General features: G+C 40.6%; 1 protein-coding gene across 1 annotated transcript in view; it reads left to right on the top strand.

Moving 5' to 3' along the window:
• Positions 1 to 16,918, top strand: part of atxn10 (ataxin 10) — a 96,457-nt gene that overhangs the window by 3,773 nt on the left and 75,766 nt on the right. The window contains exon 3 of the mRNA XM_088646651.1: positions 11,331 to 11,416. Within this exon, the coding sequence (XP_088502777.1) occupies positions 11,331 to 11,416 (86 nt within the window). The remainder of the gene's footprint in view (positions 1 to 11,330; positions 11,417 to 16,918) is intronic.

Below are 16,918 nucleotides of genomic sequence, written 5' to 3'. Positions count from 1 at the left end.
GTTAATCTGTCCAAATAAGTGCTCCACATAGTGCAGAATTTCTTCTTTTATAGTGCGCTTTCAAAAAATACAAAAACAAATCAGCTTACATTAAATTAATTTTAAAAAAGCAAATTGGTGGTTGGTTTGAGTACTTTTTTCAGCTATTTCTGATTCCTTGTGCTGTAGTCCACTGAAATGGCTTTTTCGGACTTACTCGGTATCAGCAGTGACATACAAACCATAAATGGGACTTATGTTGAAGTGCATTTTAACCTCAGAACAGGTGTTTTTTTACACAAAGGGTTGTGGGAGTGTGGAGCAAGACGTCCTGCCCTGTAGTCGAAGCTGATGCAAAAGTCACCTTAAACAATGGCTGGATGAGATCCCCAGATCAATCAGGTACAAGCAACCAAGTGGTCTAGTGGTTAAATGGTCTCTTAATATTGGTTAACTTTTATTATGGTGGTGCACTTGTGTATACCTGTAGCCATCCACCTGAAAAGTGTGTACACCCTGGATGAGATGCCAGTCCACTGCAGGGCACCCACACCCACACCCACACCCACACACCAGGGCCACTTTTCCCAGATGCTAATTAACCTATCCGTTTGTCTTTGGACTGTGGGAGCAGACCCGAGCTCCTGGCTGTAACCCATGCAAGCCCATAGAGAACATATAGACTCCACACTACTAACAATAGCAATACTAACTGCCGCACCACTGTGCCACCGTCTGTATGCTTGCATATAGGCCGAAGTTAAGTCCTTCACTGACATGCTTTTTTTCCAGGGAGAAGCTTTATGGATTGCCATGGACACTAAAAATGCGAAAAATAATTTAATGGAAAAAATTAGAATATAGTCTAAATATATTACTCAATGTTTATGCAATATATGCAAAGATGTATATGCTGCCGAACAGATCTGGTGTGACAGCATGCTCGAAGTGGATGATGCAACAACAAGTAATAAGTTCAATACTTTGAATTGATTGGAATGTGTTCCAAAATGAAACCTCGATTGTTGTGATGTTTTTTTGTCAGTCTGTCCAAGCTCGGAAGTAAGCGTGTTGTCAATTATGGTTGGATTTTTCAACCTTTTTAGGTGAGGGCAGAACAGTGCCAGTGGTTTCCTCCATGCAGCAGGTAAAATCCTCAAAATTGCTGATAAAAGGGGTTATACAACTTCGGTTAGCAAGCTTTTTTTTTAATCGCGCAGTCTTGCGTTTTTAAATAAAGAGGAGGCCATTTGGCCCATACCCCTTGTTTAATCTAGCGTGTTTTCTCAAAACAGCAAAGCGTTTTGTGTGAACATCTGCATCCCATTCCCAGTCCTATCTCTTTGTGCTTAATTTCCACAGATGGCCTCTTGGGGAGGGGAGAAGTAGCTCTTGGGATGAAATTGCCTCTCGCTTGTTCTGAGTTTTAAAATATTCCTTTAGTTTCTCCCTGAGGTGTTAGTTTCAGGCGGAAATGTTGAGATTCTTCTCAACGGTGCGTTTGTGATGTACCTGCAAGTCCGGCAAATGTTGTGGTTGCTCTCTCTCGTAAGCTTTCTAGAAGAGCAGTGCGCTTTTTGGAGATTAAATTCTTCTTCTCTCAAGGTCGCTCATTGACTGCCTGGCAGAGGTGGGGCCCTTAGTTCAGTACTTGTCAAGGGATGCTGTCTGCATGGAGTTTGTATGTTCTCCCTATGTTCACATAGGTTTCTCCCAGTGATCTGTTTTTCCTCCCACTGTCCAAAGACATTTTGGCAGGTTAACCTTGAACTGGAAGAAACACTTAAAAAATGGATGGATGGATTTCACAATTTGTGCTCGGTATTTACTTCTTCATCCTCTCAATGAGGACACTGAAGTGTCCTAAGTTTTGCTGGCAGTTTCATTCTCTACCAACCACCTGCTTGGAATAATTTCTATCGGCTTACATAGTTTGTCCAAGATTCTTACTAATCCTTAGTGCATCCGAATCGTTAACATTGTCTAGACGAAGTATTATTGATCCTAAGAGGCTGGACTGTTGAGGCAGTGGCTCTTAACCTTTGCTGCTGCCTTTACCCCTTTGGTTCTCAAAATCTGTCCTCACAAATCATTTAATTTGGTCAGTTGATTAAACCTGAGATGTATCGCAACATAGAATGAAAGAGAATTGTGAATTTTAATTTTGCAGTAAAAAAAGTGTGTAATCCTTCATTTATTAAATTTACCTTCAAATTACCAAGGTTTACTATTTATTGCTGCTTTGTACTGCTTATGATGTATGGTGAATCAGATAGAGTTTGCAAGATTTAAGGCAAAGTGTCCCATTTTCACTGTTGCATCACCAGTAAAGTGTTAAATTCATGACGGGTTCTTTCTAATGTGCAGCTTTGCATCCAGATTGGCTGTGCTCTGTTTAAGCCTTTGTGTAACTTTCCAGGAGCCTTGGAATGAGAAGGGTTGTGTTTCTGAAGTTAATGAATACAGTCTTCTTTCTTTTTGAAGCCGACAAGTGAGTTTGAAAAATGTAATATAGGAAACTTGACTTAACCGTTGGCAAAAAATAACCTACATTTGTTTTGTTTGTTTGAGAAAGCCAGGCGGTTTAGCTGCTTTCATAGATCCAGAATGATTGGCAGGTCTGTGCCCCAGTATGCATAATAAAAGTACTGTTAATGTTAAACAACAGCTTTAAAGTTGCACGAAGAGCAGAGTCACCCTTTTTGTTTGATGGCGTATCATCATCTATTTTCACCCTCATTGGTTTGATTTAGGCTGGCTTTAGCATTGACGTACAGCTCATCTCAAAATGAGAGATGTAGCACATTTTTCTACTCTAGCAGCTACAAGAAGAATTCAAGTGTATGTGTGAGTTTCCTCCAGGTGCTCCTGTTTCCTCCCACAATCCCTGAATTGGATAAAGTGGCTAGAAAATAAGATAAGATCACTTTATTGGCCATATGCAATTTCTTGTGTTCGGAATTTGTCTTTTCGCATACTCCAACTTGCTCTCCATGAGACACACAGACGGAGAGAAGCTTGGGGTCAGAGCGCAGGGTCAGCTATTTATACGGCGCCCCTGGAGCAGTTGGGGTTAAGGGCCTTGCTCAGGGGCCCAACAGAGTAGGATTCCTCTGCCGGCCGCAGGATACGAACCGCAACCTTCCAGCCACAATTTAGCACTGATTTTTTTTTTAAATGCAGTTGAGTCTCAAAGCATCTACACAAGAGTTCAAATGTGAGGCAGTGACACACCCCTTGCTGACTATCCCGCAAGCTCGCAGAAACCTGGTAAGGTGGACGGGGTTGATTTGAGGCTAACCAGTTCTGGCAGTGCTTGGTTAATTATGACCTCGCACTTAGGAAATCCCAGTCAGCCAATAACATAATGGATGACCGAATTGAGCACCTCGGATCTCAACCTGCACTCCTGTAAGTTCTTTTGCTGGTAAAACGATTGATAAAGTATCATTTTTTAAAAGGGGAACTGCAGTCCCAATTTCTCAGACCAGTTATTAAATCTCGGTAACAAAATCGATTCATTGACAGTCTAGAAAAAAAATTCGAATTGAGCACAAAATCGGGGACTTCGCGAAAATGCCGCAAGTCGCCATGTTGTCGCAAACTCCTGGTCTCGCAGCAGGCGGAGAGTTCCCCAGAACTGCGAGGTGATGCGGCCCTTCCTGCTCACTAGTCACTGCAATGATTAGTGTACTGCGATGTGCCAGGGAATAAGTATGGGTTGTGCAGCAACCGTTGCACTGCAGAAAGTTTACAGCATGATCTGCACACAGAGTTAACAAGTCGGTTTCGTTTATCGGCTAAACTCTCTTAAAGTCGAGAGCAATTTTTCCATTGGATTAAAAGAGATGTATCGCAAGCCTTCCTGTTTACAGCATCACAGGGCTGCAACACGTCACCGGAAGTTTTGTTGCCTTGTTCTGAATCGCAAAATATCGCGCTGCGCATACCTGGAGGTTGTGCCGTGTACATTTTACTTTCATTGTAGTTTGAAATGGACTCGTCAGTGCTGATTCTTTCCAACCCCGAAATACAAAAATAGCGTTGCAGTTCCCCTTTAATAAGTATTGAATAAACAGTAACGGCAGCACTGACTCGCAGATGCCTTATGGCTCACACAATTTTGATTAAGGATTACACTCTCACTTGACAAGCCTCATCTCAACAGTGAAATGGTTGTCTGGTTTCTTTTCCATGTTTTCCATTCTTTCTGCCCTGCAGAGTAATAATAGAATTGGATGCTGGTCTTTAGTGGGGGGGATGAAGAGGGTCCTCTTTGATATTGAACAGCTCATAAATGCAAGGGATTATTATTAAATAGAGAGTGATTCTAGAGAGGGTCAGATATAACTGTAGGAGCCTTTTCTTAACCATGCGTGCTAAATAGCTGTTGAAAGAGATCGCAGCCAGCAGCATTCTTGGTAACAGTGTGATAGGGGAGCATGAAATTGTAGGCTTTGCTTAAATACACAGGGTGTCAGGAAACAGACTCAGAAAGGCAACAATAAGGGGCAAAACAGTTCTTTTATAATAAAGTGAATACAAAAAAGGAACCCAACCACAGCAAAGGTCTAGCTCTTCACTGAGCTTGTACTTGCTATCTACACATTGGGCACTTACTTGTTAGTATAACAAAAAATATCAAAGGTGCCAGTGCAAATAATAACTCACTCAGGTCGCTCTGACGGTTTCTAGCTAGTTGCTCATTCTCCTCACTGTTCTGCAGTTTCACTCCTTGAGGATCTGCTTTCTAGCAGGTCTGGGTAGATGGGAAGCTTTTGGCTTCTAGTTTGTGTCCACCCACCTGACCAGCTGCTGTAACTTGGTTATGTGATGTTCCGCAAGCTGGTCGTTCACACAGGCCTTACTGGGGAAAATATTCCGACTCATTGTCCTCCTGCTCTAATAACTCAACTGCAGGAATTCATATCCGTTTCAGCTTGCCTACTTGCACGCGGTATCATTATTTAGCTGGCACCTTTATCTAAAATCATTTGTAACGAATGAATTGCAAAATATTTTACGTAAGTGATGCAGAGTGGTCATCAACAAATGAATTTCAATTCAGTAACATTGTATAATTTTTCAATCAGAATAGGATCAATTTCTTAGCCTCTAAATGCTACAGTGACTAAATTTTAAAGAAATGCTAATGCCTGTGTCTTAACCAGTGGGTCATCAGACTCTGATGTTTCTGGTTCCACAAAGGGGTTCCAATGAGAATGAGGGAACATGGGTTGGAGACAAGAGAAGGCCAAGTAAGAAAAGTCTTAAATGTTTTTACAGCTTGAAATATTATGGCAGAAATGGGCAGCCAGGGTTGTTGGGGGACAGTGGGCAGCTGGTCCAGTCCACAGAGACAGTCCCAAGTGGAGTAAAAATGGAGCAGAGAGGTGGGTACCAAATATTTTGTCTGGGATGCATTGCAATATAATTAGAAGGTCACAACAGCTTTCCTTATTGTGTAGAACAGAGCAGATGACCAGATAACACCTCCTGCTGCTTTTGAAGTCAACAAATGAGTCTTCCAAACTCCTCCCTTTTTAGTTGAGTTTAGGGTGAGTTCTGTGATCTTAACTCTTCCTCCTGTTTGTCAGCGATGTGCCTTGTAGTTCATTGCTCCCTGCTTACTTTATGAAGAGCCGTACCACCCTTTTTATGTAGTAGTCTTAATCATGTTAAATAGTCTCCATGTGAGCATGAACTCAGTTATGCAATGTCTGCCTCAAAGCCATCCAAATATATTTCCACACAAAAGAAGTTTTCTTTTTGCTCCACATAAAACATTTTTTTTAAGACTTACAAATACTAACAAAATCTAATGAGCCAGAACATTCTGTTTTGTGTGATTCACAGCTGGGCATTAACGTAAGGCTAAAAGTCTGAAACAGATTGTTTGCAAATCATTTCTTCAAAACGGGGATTTTTCCTTTGAAAACGGAGAAACAAAGGAGGGTTTTACAGGGATGGTGGAAACCGTAAAAGGGTAATTTTGGGATTTACGTGTAAAGTGATCGTGTGCAGTATGCTTCTCTCTTCTGTTAACAAGTACATTTCTAAATGTAAAGTTTAAACTAAACTAACAAAACCTCACACCCGAAGAAGGCTCCACAGCCTAAACGTTGTTTTCTTTCTTCTCTTTTCAGCGTGGAATAAACCTATTACTTGTTCCTTTGTCATGAACTACAACTACATCCCTGGAGTTAAAAATTATGAAAAATTTGCAAGGAACCAGACCATTTTCCAAAAAGGTGTATCCGTACCACTTATCTAATGGTAATGTTCATTACAGTTGGATTTTGAACAGAAGGAGTACATTTCCTCCATCACCTTAAAGTTATTTCTGTAAAATACTGTCTTTCTCAAACAGTACAGGACGAGTTGGTCACAATGCGTTACAGTAAACCTTCAAATGAAATCTCTCAGCTCACAATATTAACTAAAAGTGCAGAGCACAGAATCCATTAATTTCGGTTCTTATGTACTGTAATGATTAATATGCCCTCCAGCAACTCCACCACATGGGCTTTCCTTCTGAGTTAAAGCTCTCCGATAAGCAGCAGACCATCAGTGATCTTGCACTGCGCTTAGTTGTGGTGAGTGCAGAGTTCTACTTTCCCCCTTGCTTTCTGTTTTGTGGTGACAGGAACTTATATTTACCAGCACTGCAACAAAATCAAAAACGGTTGTGAACTTTGGTCGTCTTATTAAACGGAAGATCTTATTACTCCAGCACTGCTAAAAGCGAGGGCAAAAATGGAAAATGTCTTGGAAAATGTTGATTGTTTCACATTACTTTATAGTTGCCCTTAGGTTAGCCATAGTAAGCTTAAGCTTCTTGCATGCACTTGCTAGAAATTAACTGAAAATGAGTTCTAAAAATGTTCTAGACAGAATATCGTATTGATTAAGCCACGATGTCACTAGGGATGTATTGTATGCTATTTCACAAGTATTCACCCCTTGAGTCAGTACTTGATGGAAGCACTTTTGGCAGCATAACTGCTGTGAGTCTTTCGAAACAATTTCTATCTCCATTTCACCTGAGGCTGATTCAATTTTGCCCTTTCTTCTTTGCAAACATGCTCAAGTTCTGCCAGGCTCATTGGGTGGCGTTGGTAGACAGGAATGTTCAAGTCTTGCCATAGAAAGGCACATCCAAAGACATTCGCCGCCTTTTTGTCAGGCCAAGCTTTGGCTTGTGCTTTCAGTTATCTTGCTGAGAACTTATCATTTGTCCCTTGTTGTTTTACCCTAATTAATAATTTCTTTACACTTCTATAGCACTTTTCTACAGGTAATACAGGTAATGGGGAATCCCACTATCACCACCAATGTGTAGCCCCCAAATGGATGATGCGATGGCAGCCATAGTGCGACAGTACACTCCCCACACACTAGCTATCAGTGAGGAGGATAACAGAGTGCTGAAGACAAGATTTGGCGAGATTAGCCTGTAGTTTGCTCCATCTTTTTTTCTCCTCTGTTTTGACAAGTTGCCCAGGCTCTGCCGAGGAGAAGCAGCCCCATATCATAGCACCACTCAGCAGAGATGGGTGTGCTGTGTGGGGTTTGCGCAAATAACACTTTGCAGTTAGACCAACAATTTCCAATATTGTCTCTTCTGACCGCAAAACCTTCTGCCACATGTTTGTAATATGCTTTGTTGCAAGCTCCATGTGGGCTTGAAATGGGATATTGTTGACTCATGGATGTTTTCTCCCAACTCGGCTGCTGTACTTTTTTCCATGTGCCATTGACCTCATATGGGCATCATTAATCAGTTTCTTCATTGCCCAGCTGCTCAGTTTGGACGGCTATCCTGATCTAGGCAGTGTATAGATGGTAAGATACACCTTCCACTTCTTAATAATCTCATTTTCCATGTTCAAAGGAACATTCAGAGTCTTTAAACATTTTTTTTCAACCCTCTCCTGATAAGTGTCTTATCACAGTTCTATCCTGGTGTTATTTTGAAAACTCCTTCCTCTTCAAGGTTAAATCTTTGCTTAAAATTCACTCCCTTATTGAAGGTACTTACGGACATGGTGGTATCATGAAATGATGTAAACCATTATTTAATGCACGGAGACGGAGGTCTCTCAGTTAACTGTCACTTGTCAAATTAAATGTGTGATTCTGGATTAATTTAGATTCATTATAGCAAAGGGTGACCCCAAATTAGATGTAGTGGTTAGATAATGGAGGGATGGGTAGCATGGAGGGGGTGGGGAGATTTTTATCCAATCATCATTTGCTTAAAAGTTTATATTTTAAAACCAATAGGCATCTTACACCTGAATTCATTTTCAGCTTTGCAGTTCCAATTAAAAGATTTAACTTGACAAAAAAACATGTATGTTATTTATAATTGAACAAAATGGGTCGTCATTGGAACATTCTTGCAAGATACTGCAATAGTTGTAACCCTGTTTAAAAGTTCCTAAATAAAACTAGTTTTGAAAGATTTTCTAAAGTGGGAGAAGCAAAAACATTTGGTCTTGTTTTGTTCAACTTAATGCTATAAACATTGATTAAAATTGTTACAGATACTAGAAGCACTTCCTCTGGTAATTGTCCATTTTAAGCGATAACTTCCAGCATTTAATGTTAAAGGGGAATTTTGGAAATAATACCCGTAATATTTTTTTAAAGGGTAAGTAGAAAGCAATATTGAGCCCAGATGGAGCGCCTTCTCAGATGACGTTTTCAACTTAAGATGTTTTTTAGAAGTAGAAACAAAAGCAAAAACTGCATAGTTTTTAGATTTCAGTATTTTCACCTGAGCTAATAATTTTGTTTGGATTGATAGTAGATTCAAGACTATTGAACATAGTGTGTGACAATCATAATGACAGTGGAAAAAAAAATGTAGGTGGCAGGTTCTTGCAAATTGGGGTGTCAAAGCTATTAAAACGACTACAGTTCATTTAAGAATTTTTCGCCTGATTGTTTCTTTGTGTCCACTTTAAGAGGGCCGTAGCCTTTCAGTTGGTTTCTAACTGCATCAGCATTGTGTAACAGAAAGCAGGGGTGTACTGGAAACATCTGCCGTCTCAATTAAAACACATGTTTGTTGTATACATTTGTTTGTTCGCACGGTTGATTTTTAATAAAACTCAGACCTTTTGGTATTTTTTAAATTCCAGAAAAATGACTTGATGCATAGTTTTTTTTTTATTTTGTGTCTGTTTCCCATGGAAAATGAAGGCTGCACAAACTACTGTACTTCATTTGTCTTTGAAACAAAATGAAAAATAAAATAATTCTTTAGCTGCTTTAGTTATCCCCACCACAATTAAGTACAGACTGCCTAAGTCAACGAATGTACAAGCTGAGGCAGCTTTAAACGTTTTTTTTTTTCCCAGGACTTTAAAAACTACCCAGAATCAGGAATTCATCCAGCATCGCCCTACTTTAATCACAAAGTAATTTGAAAATTCCACATCTTTATGATTTAATTTTGTATGTTATTGCCGAGACAAATTTATCCTAAATCAGATTTGAAGTTTTTGTTCTTTCAGTTCTGTCATTCAGGCAATAAAGCATTCTGACAGCAGCATGACCAGCTTCTACCCTGGTCTTTGTCAGAGTTTAGCCCAGTTGGACCTGGTCAGTCCATGAATGCCAGACATTGAAGGGAAAATCAGCTTGCGACTGGTGGAGACACTGTTTTAAGAGGTTTAATCATTCAGATGGTACTTTAAGCCAAAGTCCAGACAACATGGTCATTACACTCCCTGGCTGAATTCCACTCTGGTCTTGCACAGTGTGGCTTTTCAACAATATCTTCTTGATCCCAGTGTTAAAGACATTTTTCACTCTTCCACTCCACTGTGTAGTGGGGATTCTGGCACATAACAGCGGGCATAAAATCAAACAGGTGGCTCTGTGCTTTTGTGGAAAGTGGGTCGCACCTAATGTGCAAAGTGTTTCGGGGTGAAAAGTGCTTTATAAATGCATGGGATTTATTAATGTAGGAAAATACACACTTCCATGGGTCGGATTGTGGGAACACAAGCAGGAGAGAATGGGGGCAGCTTGTGGAAGACTGAGTGAGATGAACTCTCGAGAAGGGTCAAGACTGTGACTGTGTGCGGGGGAGAGGTTTTTTTGTTTGCCCCTAAGACAACTGTGACTTTTTCACACCAGTGTGTTGTATCAGTGATAATAAAAAAAAAACAGATGACAGAATGGAATGTTCCTGTCCTGTTTGCTTGTGTTTGACAGACCTCTGTAAGTGTCTTGTGCCTTGTGTGTTTCTTTGATATGTTAAAGTCTCGCCTACTTGTCCTGTATAAATGGAAAAGAGTAACTACAAACGAGCATGTTTACTGAGCAATAGGAGATGCCCTGACTCTGTGTTATGCTCCCTTTCAGTTCAAGTTCAAGTTTGTCATTATACTCATAAACATGTATGGTATAACGAAATGCTATTTAGCTAGCTCTCAGACATAAGTAGTACAAGAAAAAAACAACAATACAATTGTATAACAAAAGAAAGACAGAGACAACGGGCAGTGTGCAAAAAACAACAACAGGCGATGTGCAAAACAACAAAAAGGTAACAGGTTATGTGCAAAAATATGCATCAACAGAATGAAATAAAGGGATAGAAATTATGGGGAGTGAGCTTTTGACATGTATGGTAGAGGTAGATTTTCAATGTGTTTGGGTTTTTGGAAAGAAAGAAAGAAGGCACTGTGAGGTTCAGATCATAGGTGAGAGTGAGAGAGGCTGGGAGTTGAATAGTTTGATAGTGCGGGGGTAAAAACTGTCTCTGAGTCTGGTAGTCTGGGCCCGAATGCTCCGGTACCGTTTTCCAGATGGTAGCAGATCATAAAGTCTGTAGCTGGGGTGTGTGGGGTCTTTGATGATGAAATGATTGAATTAAAGATCTCTGTTTGACAGTCTCCTAAGCCGAGTAAAGACTGAGTTTTCTTCAACAAGCTGTAGGTTAGACTTCAACACTCCAGGTCCACCGGTGTCCTGGCAGCAACTGGGTATAGCACAGCTGGCAAATGCATCTCCCTGGCTGTGCTCAGCAGATTCTGTGCTCCCACTAGGAACTCCCAGGCCCAGTCATTGAGTGGTGTACCCTTGACTGAAAATGGTGATCTTCAAGCAGTTGATTTCATCCAAAATTCCTGGCAGAGGTCTTTCCCAGATGGTCCACTCAGAAATGTATTTTCATGCCAAAGATTAACGTTTTATTGGGGAAATTCTATCGCAGATTAAAAAAAAAGGTTCCAAGCTGCAAATTTCCTGAAGCGTTTTATACAGATCCTGAGACCACTGATAAGTGAGTTGTCACTCCGAATATAAATTTCTCTTTCCCTTTTGCTCAACAGGGATTTGGGATTCGTTGGTGTATCGGAGCAAATTCTCATGTTACTCCCGAGACTTCAGCTGGTGAGTTCGGACTGTGTATTAGAGGGTAAGTTAATTAAATCCAATTGTACCTTCTATTTCAAAAGTGTCTGTTTGCCAGGAAGATGGTTTCAGGAGTCAGCTTTAATAGAGCAGTCTTTTTTTAAATAGCTGTCCGGTGGGGGCTGTGCGTCTACAAAAGGTCTGGTGTAAACAAATTATGGGTTTAAAAAAAGTGTTTTTAGCAGGAATGTTAAAGATGGCTGCGGTCATAGAAGAAGAAGTTCTGTTTTAGTGATGTTCCATTCCTCAAGTGTCTGAATAGCGCAGAAGATGCCAGAGCTGTGTTCAAGAATCACACAAAGAACAATAAAAATAAATAGCTTTATTAAAACCAGATATTAAATATTCACTTGTAATAAAGTTCTAACATGAGACACCGAACATGTGGGTTTTCATTCTGGTAATCCGCAATCCAGATGTGGAGATTAGTATCTTTGAAGTGCCATCTGATTCTCCAGACCCTGCTAAAGCCAAGTAACCAGTGAGAGTATTTGGACCAATCTTGGGAGAGTCAAGTCTGAAAGAATGACATGAATTCCTTTTCATAGTGTGCGCCTGTATGATATTAGCATCTATTAAGTTATTTTTCACTACTTAAATAATAACAAAATCCTCCTAGATATTTACCAAGCCAGTAATTTACAACAGTTGTTTTAGAGAGCTAGTGGGAGAATGTAATATTTCCAATGAAGTTGTTACTGTGTACTCTACATGAATCCTACAGTATGTCCAAAGAGAATGCGTAAAATGCTTTATGGTTGTATAACTGAATTGTTTTTTATTTTTAAATGTACGATTGTAAATGTGAGCCAGCACAATAGGTAGGTAGCTTTGCATCAGGATATTCTAAATGTTAAAAACCTCACGCAAAGCATTGGTGAATGTGAGAGAGTATAAAATAAAGTTTATAGCACCTTTAAAGGTGGGTTCTCAAAGCGCTTTACAGAACAACAAGCAATATAAAAATACACAAGATAATGTCTCCTCATAGTGTATATGTGGAGACAGTAGATGGTGGTACTGAATACAGTAGGAGTAGAAGGGTAAAGAACAGAACCTTTTAAGTAAAGGCTCTTCTAAAAAAGAAGGTTTTGAGTCTGGATTTGAAGGAGTTCAGAGAAGGTGACTCTCTGATATCCTTGGGGAGAGAGTTCCAGAACTTTGGGGCTAACACGAGAAGGCCCTGTCACCCACAGAGTGTAGACCAGCTTGGAGGACAGATGGGAGACCAGAATTACAAGGGTGAAGGTTGCGATGTGGGGAGTAGGATGATAGTAGCTCAGACAGGTATTGAGGTGTCAAGTCATGCAGAGCCTTATGAGGATTTTTCTATACAAAACCTGACAGGTAGTCAGTGCATGGACTCCAGTACAGGAGTAATGTGATCACTTGCACTAGACCTGGATTGTGCCTGTCGAGTTGTGGACGTAATGGCGTTGGTTCAGTGTGGATTTAGATACCCCAGCGAGCAGAGCATTACAGTAGTCAATTCAGGAGAAGACAAATGTGTACTTTTCTGTGCTGCAATGCGCAAGAGTAATTTAAGGAAAACAGGTATAGTGTTTTTTCCATCGAATGTTGGAAGTGCATGGCAGAAGTGCATGGCAGAGTCACCCCGATATCTCTCAGTATTTCAACATTTGAAATGGTCCATTGCAGCTTAAGGGGAGATCAAAAGTGAAACAAAAATCAAACTGAAATGTTTAGAATGTAAAGTATGTAGTTCTTTTATCATAATCCTATGCTACTGAACATCTCTTTAATGCCACGTGATCCAACTCAAAAATCAGTCCTCTCGGGAAAGATGCCTTCTCTATATACTGGAGAGGACAGGCACTTGGACTAACAGATACAGACATTGCAGTGTCTGTGGACACACTAAAAAAGTCCATGTGGAAACACTCAGTATATCTTGTAACAATATGCTTCATCGGTGCCATGTTAGTGGTTGTGTGGAGATAAATACAAATGATGGACTGAAATTTGTTTTGTTTTCCAGTGAAATAAGAAATCCAGCTTCAGTGGAAAATGTCAGAGTTAAAAATAGAGCTTCTGATATAAAGTCCACCTCAAGTCGGTTCTGCGATCTTTAGGAAGAGCGTGATCCAGGGAGAGTTGCAGGTGTTAACGTTTCACCCTAGAGCTCCAAAAGAGTCTGGCAGACTAATCCCACATTACAGAGCTCATACTGAGTGTGCAGCACTTCCTGGGAAAATCCCAATAGCAGCGGAAGAACCAGATTTGCATCTGGAATCATAGTGCTCAGCCTGTGTTTCAGTAAGCTCCTTTATTGGTTAAGCCCTCCTGAAACCTCCCAAAATGATGACTGTTTGCTTGATCTCTCCGTGAAGCTGAGGCATATTAAGGTCTTCATTGCACAGGTCTATAGGGCCAGGGGTGGGACTGTCCAACTCTGTGCTGTAACAACAGATCCCATAAAAGCTTTTTCTGAGCCAACTCCTAAGTGCTGCTGTCTGATGGGTGTTCTTGGGGTCTACTCTAATTGGGGATGAAGGGAGACATAGGAGAAAATAGGCGTTTCTTGCCCTCCCTTTTAATCAAATTTAGGCTTTAAGACAGTTCTTTGGATTGGGCAAATATCCAGTGTTGGATCATTCTTTGATCTGAATTATTTTACCCCACGATTACACTATTTTTATTCAATGGAATGCATTGAAGGTAATCCTTATTAACTGGCATGCAGCAATACAGTATCATAAAAACTCTAAAAGAACATAGACAGGAACCCAGGAACAGTATATAGTTATTCCTCAAACCTAAAAATGGAGGGAATTCCATGCTGAAAGTGTTAGAGAAGGCATCCTTTGTTAGTTAATTTATTTGCACTGTCCGGTTTCTGCAGAAGTCTTTTGTGTGAATACTGTCACATTTCGTAATTAACAAGAACCATAAATAGGACTGTGAGAGGTAACGTTATACTTTGTGAAGGACTAGATATAATAGTGAGTGACCCAGGATCTCAAACTCCATCTGCTCCTCGTCCCCTCTCATCTTATAATAAACTTGTAAAAGAAGTTGCTGTTAAGCGTCTTGTCTCCAAATTGGTAAAGTAACCCGATAGTAACAAAGCAGTGATGAACTATTTCTTATTTTGTATTTACCATGAGATTCTTTTAATGAGTTTAGCTCAACAATTGTAGATTGAGCTCCTGAAGATTTATGAATCTTATTAGCTCACTGTTTTCCAACCAAGTATTATATGAGGACAGAAGATTGAGGCTTACATTGAAATAAACGGAATATTACCACGCTCTAGTGACACGCAAGAGACTGTTTTTGTCTTTCTTGATCGCATCTTAAAACGGGTTTTTCCCATGTGGACATTTCTGACGGCCATTGATGTTGCGAATGGCATTGGTCATGTATATCAGAACAAGGTCTCCTTTGTGGAATTAATGTTCTAGCTTGGAAGGCTCCACTGGTGAGAATGACTTTTGACATTTTTCAGTGATGCGCTGTGACAAAGCTACCTTTGACCAGGCAGCTCATAAAGGCTAACGACGTGGACAAACCATGAGGACCTGTAAAATACTGTATAAGGACGTTATAGTCAACCTCCTTCCGCAGGGTAGCACAGTGGCACAGTGGTTATCATTGCGGCCTCGCAGCACTGAGGCTCAATTCCTGGGGCGCTCTGGGAGTTTGTATGTCAACACGGTTTCCTCCCACAGCCCAAAGACATACTGGTAGGTCCATTGCCTTCTGGGAACATCGCCCCCGGTTTCAGAGCACGCGTGTCTGTGGTAGACTGGTGTCCTGACCTGGGTTTATTCCACCTTGGGTCTGCCGTTTGCTGGGTTCGGCTCCCAACTTCCCCCATGACTTTGTCCTGGCTTAGCGGATTAGACAATGGCTGCACACCATGTGAACCTCTATACAAATAATGGAGGCCCTAAAGACTTCTTGCTGCAGATCAGTTGAAACAGCTGTGCTAATTACCACGGTCTTACCACAGTTGAATCTTGTTCAGTATATTCTAACTTGCAGTTTAGTGTAATTTGATTTTTGTTTTGTTATTTTGCACTAGATTTTCCCTCTTCAATTTGCACATTTATGACTCATTCAGCACCGAGCATGATGTATACTGAGCGGTCCAAGTGCATGCATGTTTGTAGAAAACACATATGGCTTTTGTATATTGGTTAAATGTTTTTGGTGTTATTTTTGCTTAGTAGATGTCCGACCTTGAGGTACTGCATAAACACTAATTCAGCTCAGAATGTGCTGAGGTAGTCTGCAGGTAATTTGATGTGAAGGTAAGTTGATTTCACCCGTTAAATGTCAAGACTGGAAAATATCGGACCTGATCTGCTTATCAACACAGTGACACATTGCTATATTCAGTGGAGGAAGTCAGTGCATTTTTGCTGGGTTTCAAAGACGGCAATATTGACTTGGCAAGATATTCCAGCCAAGCACTGTTCGTCAACGACACAGTAGGTCATGATTTGGAATAAGATGCTTCTCCAAGCTCAACACATCATTAGAGTATGATGGCTGGTCAGGAGTGTCTAGTTGCTCCAGAACTCTAGCTGTTGAGGTTGATTGCAACTTGAGTGCTTGGAACTACTGTATATTGATCAAGTCCTCGGACGTATTAACTCATCATGAAATGACAACCTTATCAGCAGGACAGCGCATTTTTTCATGCTGCTTGAGTATCAATGCTGTTAATGCGCGATATAAATGTGAATGAGGGCATGGTTGCCTGCCTTCCCAGTCTTGAGCTTTATTGAACATTTGTGACATTAAAGGCATAATTACCAAGACTCATGAACAAGCAACCTGGTCCGAAGACTTCATCACAAAGGAACAGCTTGTATTGCTTCCAAACGTGGCCACTCACGCAACCACTGTGATCTATGTCAGTTTCTGCAAAAGAGGAATTTTCCTTTGAGCATGAGGTTTCCTCTACCTGTCTTTTGAGAAAGCACAAAATCTTTACTTCTTGTGAGCAAAGGTTACTGCTGTTTTTTACAGTTACGTCATGGCAGTTTTTGGAGCTCCCTGTGGATCAGCTTGCTTGAACTGACACATAGTGTGGTTTGTGGAGGGGGCTAAAGTTGTAGGAGCAACTGGGACAATCTCATGATCTTGGCTGGTGACACACAGAAGAGCAGCAGACTGAGTCACGTGTGAGAACGGGAATTATCCTGTGGTTTGCCAAAAGAAAATTCTGTGATCAGGTGACTTTGGGCTTTACAAAAGTAGTAAACCACTTCCAATGCTGTCCCATTTTTTGTTCGAAGTACAAATTCCGTTTACACATTTAAGCACGTATTTTAATTTAACTTGAATGCTTAAAACGGAACACTTACGGGGATTGGCTCCGGCTTGCCCATGACCCCATATGGGATAAAGCAGTTGGAAAACGGATGGAATCTTAAACTGAACACTTTGATGCATGAAAGAAGTTTAATGTTGGGTCAGACTGCAAAGAATTTTTTTTAAAAAATGTTGATTGATAAAGTATGCACCTTCTTCG

Source organism: Lepisosteus platostomus, chromosome 9 (assembly GCF_059453375.1).
Source record: "Lepisosteus platostomus isolate fLepPlt1 chromosome 9, fLepPlt1.hap1, whole genome shotgun sequence".
NCBI lineage: Eukaryota > Metazoa > Chordata > Actinopteri > Semionotiformes > Lepisosteidae > Lepisosteus > Lepisosteus platostomus.
The sequence above is the reverse complement of the archived record's forward strand: the minus strand, read 5'-3'. Positions and strand labels throughout refer to the sequence as shown.